The sequence below is a fragment of the Pteronotus mesoamericanus genome, unplaced genomic scaffold (genome assembly GCF_021234165.1).
Source record: "Pteronotus mesoamericanus isolate MK-2021 breed Mesoamerican mustached bat unplaced genomic scaffold, CSHL_Meso_final contig_94, whole genome shotgun sequence".
Classification (NCBI taxonomy): Eukaryota; Metazoa; Chordata; class Mammalia; order Chiroptera; family Mormoopidae; genus Pteronotus; species Pteronotus mesoamericanus.
The window spans coordinates 51,278,230-51,286,852 of record NW_026555285.1 but is presented as its reverse complement, the minus strand read 5'-3'; the positions used below and the strand labels follow the sequence as shown (position 1 = coordinate 51,286,852).

At 59.9% G+C, this 8,623-nt stretch overlaps 1 protein-coding gene across 1 annotated transcript; it reads right to left on the bottom strand.

Annotated features, from left to right (window-relative positions):
* Nucleotides 1-5,150: 5,150 nt before the first annotated feature.
* SERTM1 (serine rich and transmembrane domain containing 1) lies at nucleotides 5,151-5,474 on the bottom strand. Its single transcript, XM_054586668.1, has one exon. The coding sequence runs from the start codon at nucleotides 5,472-5,474 to the stop codon at nucleotides 5,151-5,153; it is 324 nt and encodes a 107-aa protein (XP_054442643.1).
* Between the last annotated feature and the right edge of the window lie 3,149 nt (nucleotides 5,475-8,623).

The following is an 8,623-nucleotide window of genomic DNA, read 5'->3' as shown; positions in this document are numbered from 1 at the left end:
GCAATGTGCAAAAATCCTTCGACGAGTCTACAGCCTTGAATGCTTGAGGGGTAAGTCGTGCAAAGACCACTCTGAATATAAGGACACGCAGACCCTGGAGGGACCAGCCATGTTCTAAAGAGCACGTGCCAGGGGCCAGAGGTGCCGGCTGATGGGCTCCCTGTGGGTGACGTGGGCAAATACGCCGAGGCCTCGCTGGTGCCCGGCTTCTCCAGACACCGTCTTAACACAGCCCAAGCTTCCTGGGGTCGGCTCCGGTTTGACTAACCCAGAACCTTCCCGCCCATCTGCACGTGTCATAGGTCACCGGAAGGCTTGGTTCTAGTGTCTTCTCCGCCCTCGCTTCCTGCATGGGGCCTGCCTTTTCCGGGCGTACCTGCAGCCCTCGGGAACGGGAGAGACAGAGACAGGACGCTTCCGTCCTCCCAGCGACTTCATGAGAGATTAAGTGAGGGCTGTAAAAACGTCGAAGAGGAATCGCAAGGAATGAGCCGTGGAGCGTAGAGAGCATCATAGCTGTTTTGGAAATGAGATTTTTAAATGGGCAAAATTTTGAGCGCTGTAACTTTGCTGCGGCTTGGGAGCCTGTGTGGTGTGCGCGTCGCCCGTTGTGTGGCAAACCCTGGAGTGGAGAGCGTGGACTGGAAAGGACTGAGAGGCGTTCGACAAGGGACAACTGGGGACAAATCAGGAGCGGAGGGGGCAGGATTCTAGAAGGGGTGTGTGCGTGTGAGAGAGACAGAGAGGGCAGCGGGAAGGGATGCGGGGAGGTGAGCGGGAGCTTGGAGCGGGGGCTGGGGGGAAGGGGCTGTGTGGGAACACTCAGTCCTCCGCTCGGCCGTTTCCATGGCTAGGAGATAGGAGACAAGCAGATATTTGTAGCAGGAAGAACAACTCTCCACCCACTCCCTTACCCCACCCCGGGCGGATCTGAATAGAACGTTTTGCCCATCTCTGGTCTGTTTTCCACAAAGCTGCTGGAATCATCTTTCTTAAACATAAATTCGATTATTTAACGCCTCTGCTTCAACTCCTCCAACAGATTCCCACCATCCTCAGGAGCACAGCCAAACTCCGACGCAAGCCTGCCAGGCGCTGCCTAACCTCCCAGCCTCTGTCGGTCCTCACCCCACCCCCAGCCCCCCCTCCCCCGCCCCACCCTGGCCCCAGAGGCCCCTGGGCCCGCTCCTGCCAGCAGGCGTCAGCGCTCACATCTGCTCTCCTACGAAAGGCCCACCTTAACCCCCGCACCCTAAGTGAGTTCCCCTTGTTGTCTCCTGTTTCGCCATTTTTGACTCTTTAAGGTGCGCCCTGTGCCTGGGACCATGCAGACTGTTCGTTGGTTTTTGTGGGCGTCTTCACCGTAAGCGCTGGGAGAGCAGGAAGCTCACCTGTTGGCTACACTATTTATTTAGTAAATGCCTGGTGATGATAGCAGCTCCTCTGGGTTGCAGGGGGCACACGCCCTCCCGCAGCGCGTGCCGATGGCCTCCGGCTTCAAGAGCCGCCGGTCCTGGCCGCGGCGGGAGGACGTCTCTGCACCGTCAGATGGGACCGCGGGGTCGCGGTCAGGAGGAGTGTTGCTCCGACTCGCCCCCCGCGCAGCGCAGTGTCTGGGCCTGGCGTGGAAGGGGCGGGATCCACGGGGGAAGCCAGCTGCCGTGCTGGCCATGGGGGCGGGGCAGGGTTCCACGGGCCCGGGGGACTTGGAAAGCGGAGGTATTGTCTTTGAATACGGAGGATTTCTGTGTGTTCTTGCCTTGTGCGCAATTGCTGTTGGTTCTGGTCTTGCTGTTTGTAAATAGAGGATGTGTATCTGAGCGTGTGCGCATATGGGGCTGTGAGAGCCATCTGCCCATCAGACAACCGGGACAAGGCGCAGCGCGCTCGTCCTCTCCCGAAGGGGCGCACTCTGGGGACAGCGGGTTCCGCGAGGCCCAGGGCGGCCTTGGGACGCTCGCCTGCCCTTCCCCCGCCCTGGTCCTCCCCTCACCTGCACCCTTGTGCTCTCTGTCCTCAGCGGCTCCGGCCCCAGCGGGGACGAAGCACCGGAGGCTGGGGTCCTGTGCGGTTCCAACAGGCCCCAGAGGACTTTCTAGAAGAGAGCGGGGCCTGGCATTGCTTTGCGGGGGAGTCCCCTCTGGGACGGGGAGAGGCAGACCCCGGGCAGGGCTGGGGAGCACGGCTGCAAACAAGGATTCGCCTTCTGTCTGGGCTGTGGCTTCCCTTGGACTGTGGGCGTGGCCATGTTAGCAAACGGGAAACTACGCTGGCCCTCCGTCAGCCCCTCCGGCAGGGCCCGCCCTCTAACCTGGCCTTGGTCTTGTGAGCGCGGTGCTGCGTCGGAGGAAGGCATGTGGCTTTCCTCCCGACCCTCGTCCCCTGAGCCCGCGGCAATGGCAGGCAGTGGCCCGGAGACCAGACCCGGGCAGGCAGGCAGGCCGCCAGCCTGCGGGGTGCGGAGCAGGGGCTGTGTGTGTGGAGGGACAGGCGGCCTGTGCGGTGCACAGAGGAAGACCTCCTGTCCCGCACGGGCACACGTGAGTAGCCTACGCGGCCCTGCCCTGCCATGGCTTGTCCCACGGACCTGGGTCCTTGTTAAACACGCTGGCTCTCTGGCTGCGCTCCCGAGTGTGGCGGTGGCCCCGGAGCCCGAGCCTTTTCTACGCCTGCAGGTGACTCCCCCGATCGGGGACGGGTGGGACTCACAGCCCCGGAGGGCGGCACCCGTCCAGGGGCGGGAGAGGCTGACCCTGGGCCACACGGCACTGGCTCTGCTTGGAGAGGACGGAGGTGACCTCCTGGGGGGAGGCTGGGGCCCCGCCCACAAAAGCAGCGGACGCGAACCAGGCCTCCGTGAGCTCAGCGTCTTTATCCGCGGCCGCGCGTCCAGCCTCCCCGATGCAGCACGCGTGCAGCTCCGGCCGTGCGGTCTGTGACCCTGGCGGGCCCGGACCGCCGGTCCCGGTCGGATCTTTGCGGCTCCTAATCGCCCTGCCCATCCTGGGGAGCAAGAGCCGCCGCGGAGGGGGACGGAGGGGCTGTGCCGGCAGGGATGTGTGAAAAGAGTTGTATTTCTTTTATTTTACTTTTACGCCGCATCCAGGAGGACGGAATACAGTTACCCCTCGGAACAGGTAATACTCCGATCATGGTGCTGTGTGGAAACGTCTCCCTTTATTTTTAAAAATCACATCATCCGTGTCTGTTCTTCCTCGGTAACCAAAACAGCACAAGATCAACCAAAGCGCAACAGCGACCGTGCGGCTGGCTCTGTAACCCTCCGTAGCCGCCACGCGGCCTTGAACTGGGGACACGTGAACACGTCCGTGTTCTGAGAGTGCGTCGCGCGCGCGCACAGGCGCAGAGGGCGCGGACAATGGCCTGCAGTGCAGAGTCCGCCTCGTCCAGCGCCCAGCGCTCGGACACGCGGCCGGGCTCCCCGCGGCAGAAGGGGACACTCAGCCCCAGCCGGACGCCCGAGGGCAGCGACTGCCGGCAGGTCTCGCGGGGCGCGCGCACCTTTGTGTCCAGAAGTAGTTCCGGGTGGTTCGAGGCTACGGACTACGAAACAGAAACCCGTCCTCCCCTCTCAGCGCTTGGGGGCGGGGAGCGCACGCCGCCCCGGGGAGTGGCGGGCTCTTCACCCCGCCCCAGGGCCTGGGCCGCGGGGCCGCCCCGCAGCCCCGCAGGCGAGGGGAGGCTCCACCGCCTAAGGCCAGGCCAGGCGGCGCTCCGACCGGGCGAGGAGGCGCCGAGCTCCGCGGGCTGAACGCGTCCCGCAGTCACGCCGGCGGCCATTTCCGTTTAAAGGGAAATTCAGCGGCGTCCTCCCGGACGCCGCGGTCTGCGCACTTTGTCCTGCTTTCAGGCGCAGCTCCGTCGCCTCCGCATCCCTCGTCTGCGCCCCTGCAGGTGCCCCCGTTCGAGGGCGGCCCGCGAGCTCGGGCGGTGGGGCCGACCGCAGCGTGGCGGGTCCCGGGACCACGCGGCTCCCAGCAGCCACGCGACGTGCGCCCGGGTGGCGTCCAGCACGAGCCCTGGAGGTCTCGAGCGGTGCGTCACGCCGGCACACAGCTCCGATGGCCAGAGACACGCAGCGGTCACGGAGTGCGTGACGGAACGTGTGTTACAACGTCGTTTCGAAGTGTTGCGACCTCATGAGAGTGAACCAACGTGGGACACCTCAGAGCCTTCACGTAATTCTGCACTAAAACCATAAAGACCAGGAAACGGGAGGAAGGGACCTACGTGGCCGTATGAAAACATAACTGAATGAGTGTCCCCCTAGGCTTAGTTCCCACGGGTGGGTATGGAGGGCATGAAACAACAACTTCTTGGTTTCTCTTCTGGTACTTCTCTTCGCGATAGTAGCAGTGGTTTCACAAAGAAGTCCAAGGCCGTGAGGCGTTACGACTGTAAGGGAACCAAAAAAACAAAAAAAAAAAAACCAAAAAAAAACCCGCAAGGGGAAGAAATACTCATATATTACAAACTGCATCGTAACACATGACTGTCTTGCTATTCACAGTTAAACTCTGCCCAAACTTTTCCAAATACAACTCCATTCGCCAATAAATGTCATTCTCATTTGCTAAAGGGACATTAAATAAAATACTTTGCATAGTTTTGCCTCCACTTTTAGACATGTGATACGTTAAATCTAAATTGACTTTTTTTAAAAAAGTGGTGTTTCCCCTTTACCTTTTAAACGTGGAAGACACCTCTCAATGAACTTGGACTGAATTGTGTCCTTTTCTGCCGGTGCAGTGGGCTTCCTGGGCTCGGATGAGAACGAAATGTGGGTTCCCTGCCCAGCCCCCGCTGCGAGGCCGCTCAGGCGACCCGCGTCGGGGTCCAGCAGAGTGGCGCGAAGGTGACCTCAAAGCGGCATGCGCCCCAGACTCGCCCGGAGCTTTGTGTGCCCTTCCGCCCCTGGAGTCGGCCTCCGTTTCTGTCCGCCTCGGTGTCTCCGCTCACCAATGAAAAGGACGGTGACCGCAGAAAGGAGTTGTGGGGACGGAGGGGAAACGGGTCAAACTGGTTGACAAGAAGAAGAGGGCCCCTTTTGTCCCGAGGCGGCGACGCCCCGCATCAGGGACAACCGACGCTGCCGCAGGACGCAGGGAGGCTCCCGTTTCCGGCACCCGTCACGAGGACAGGGTGGAGAAGGTGGACCTCTGGGAGGAGATGCTGCAGACCTCCAGGTTGGTGAAGGAGCTGCCGGCGTCGCTCGGGCACTCGGGGCAGGAGGGGCTGGAGGAGATGATGTTTTTGAGCCTCTGGAGAGCAAGGATTAGGAGCAGAAGCAGACAGGCTAAAAGGCTGAGGAATATGGACACATAGACGTAGACGCTGGACAGGTGGCCGGGGGACGGGTCCACCGAGGTGGACAGGGACGTGGGGAACAGCTCAAGGAAAGTCCCGTTCCCCGCATTTCCCGAGAGCACAGACGGAGGGTCGGGTTCGGGCATCCTGCGGCGGGTCAGGGGACGCACACGCGGGCTACAAGCCGAGGCGTCCCACGGTGGCGGGAGCGGGCAGAGTCGGCGTGTTTTGCATGGTGGCTTCGGCAAGAAATTCCAGGCAGCCAAGTCAGCACCACAAAGTTGTCTTGGTTTCCAGAAAAAGGCTGCAGGGGATCAGGCGTCCGCCGACACTGGAAAACAAACCGACAAACACCCCAGCGTCTGAGTGCCTTCTTCAGGAAGCGCCACGTTCGACCCTCACCCTCGGCCTTCCCTTCAGGAAGCCCTCACTGTAACACCCACAAGAGAGGGGAGGGAATGGAATAACCGGAACCAAGCGGTGTTTGTGCCTTAGCAGGGCACACGAGGATATAAAAATGAACTTATATTTGACCTCCATGGGCCCTGGCTGGTGTGGCTCCGTGGACTGAGCGCCAGCCTGTGAACCAAAGGGTTGTCGGTTGGATTCCCAGTCAGGGCACGTGCCTGGGTTGCTGGCCAGGTCCCCAGCAGGGGGTGCGTGAGAGGCAACCACGCACGGATGTTTCTCTCCCTCTCGTTTTCCCTCCTTCCCCTCTAAAAATAAATAAATAAAAATGTTTATTTGATCTCCACAGGACCCTAGGTGCCAGGTTCCTCCAAGGAAGTGAAGATAAAATGAAACGGAAAAATACATTTCTGATGTGCGCCCCCTGCTACCATTTCATCAGATGCTCCACAAGGGTGTTCTGAGAAGAGGACCCGGAAAGTGAGCTGCAAGCCTCCCTCCTGCAGAAAACTAGCTCTGCCCATCCTGCGCCCCCCCAGCCTGTTGTGGAGAATCACTGCACGAACAGGTATCATGTGCAGATCCGTTCACACAAATGTATCTCCTTGAGAGCAGAGGCCACCCCCACATGTCTCCTTCCCTCTGTGTCTACCTACGTCGTTGGTTCTGCAATGAGTAAGAAACTTGAGGTTAACTTGGAGCAAAGGTTGGATTTCCCGTGACTGGGGGAAAGCGGACTAGGTTTGCTCTCAACGCTCCTTTATCTCTGGGAGCTTGGGCTGTCTGAGCGCCACGTTCCTCCTCTGGAAACCAGGGTCCCGGCGCACCTCCTCCCCGCGGTGTGCAGCAGCGACCAAGATGGCAGGCGCGGACACACTGCGTGAGCCGTGAAGGGTTGGGCCAAACTGTGTGTGTGTGTGTGTGTGCGTGCGCGCGTGCGAGAGAGAGAGAGAGAGAGAGAGAGAGAAGGAATGATTTTGTCCCTGCCACCAGCGAAGAAACGCTCTTCCCCACGTCTGTGTCCTCGCGTGGTCCCTGGAGGGACAGCAGAGGCAGCGTGGGCTGAGACAGGCAAGTGGCTCCAGGGACAAAGCCTGCGTCCCAGGCTCAGGTGTGGGTGGAGCCAGTCCCGGACGCTCCCTCCCCCGTGACTGGAGGTCACAGTCGGTTTCTGACGGCCTCGAGCCTGCCCCGCCCTGCCGGGGGCGAAGGAGGCGGCCTGGGGCAGGTGTGCCCGCCGGACGACTCATTCTCTCAGGCCTGAAAAGCTACCCAGCTCTTTCTGGCCTCGGGTCGTTCTGCTGTAAACCTGGAAATCTCTTCGCCCGGGATGCAGTGGAAGGCTAGTGTGCAAACGTCTCGCTGCCTGGATTTCCCTTCTTCTAAACCCTGCCCGGCATTTTACCTCGAAAACGTGCCTTTCCCTTCCGCTCTCCCGACTGAATGAGGCAGCTGCTTGTTTGAGGGGCTGACATGGGCCGCTGACCCAAGAGGAGCGGCACCCGTGACCTCTGGCAGAAAGGGGGCCCTCTGAGAGGGCTGCCCCCCTACGGAGTCACCCCGGCTCGTGATGCCCCTGAGCTCCTCTGAGTAGTGTCTTACTGTGTAATTCCCAGAATAACTTGGCTCCCACTCATTCGGCTTTGCCTGGTGGTTTTAATTTCATTAGGCTGCTCCGGCTCCTGACAACCTGAAATAAGAGAGAGGCTCACACTGCAAATGTGTTACACCGATTTGGCAATATCTTGCCTTTTATAGCACGTACATGTTCATCTTCAAGGAAAACAGGAGTCTCAGAGGCAGCCTGATGAGTAGGAAGGGGAGCCATGGCACAAAGCTCATGGACTGAATCGGAAGAAATAACTCAAGAAAAAACAAACAGGCTCATCGATGTGACAGAAGTAACATCTCGTTCGAAGACACGCCAGGACGCTGGGCTGCGGCACACCCTCGCCCCTCCTCCCACCTGGTCTCCGACGTCCTACTGGTTCGGGAGCCAGGCTTTTGCGCTCACTTCCTGGCCCGGGCAGAGGAAAAGGGCAGGAGGGCGCACTGGGCGTGTCTCACATCGAGCGCTTTGCAAGGCGGGTAGAGCAGAAATGGCTGCTCCCACCGCGCCGCTAAGGGGACTGGGCCGCAAAGCCGTGGCGGTTCACGCAGAGTCCTCAGCGGGGCGGTGACCGAGGAGTGGCTGGAGCCCGCGCCTGAACTGTGTCCTTAGTTTTCTCCCCTGTGGCAGGAAAGGAAAAAACAACAAGACTTGGGCAATGAGTGGTTCCTACCTGCCATTCACTTGGGACAAGCTCACAGCTTCATCTTGACGTGTATACATATATATGGAGATAGAGAGGGGGAGAGAGAAAGAAAAAAATTCAAAATAAAAAAAGCCAAAAAAAATTTTTTTTTCTCGTTTGGACAATGATTCTCGTTTTTCCTCCCTTTCCGGGAGGTCCAGAGTTAAGATGTGATAACATTTCCATGATCACACTTAGAAAACTGTCCAAGGCCGTCCCAGGCGAGGCCCTGGTAGGCAGTTCCGCCTGAACACACACGCAGAAACACCAGAAGAACGTCCGCGTCCCCGCTGGCCCCACGGTTCCGCCGCGCGCGGCTTACATTCCGCCACAGGGGCCGAGTTCCCTAAAGGCCCCGTCCCGCGCCCACAGCTGCATCCTGTTCTGGGGGTTCCCTGTGGGCGCAGAAGGTGTCCCCGGCGTACCAGGAATTCAGTGACGGAGCCCACAGCCGGCGACCGACTAGACCGCTGGTTACAACAAAGGTATCTCTTTACAGGGCACATACGCCAAGGCACTTGCACGTCCTGGAGGTCGCCGTGCTTCAGACAGGAGGCCCCCTGTGCGCCTGGTGGCAGCGGGACAGTTTACAG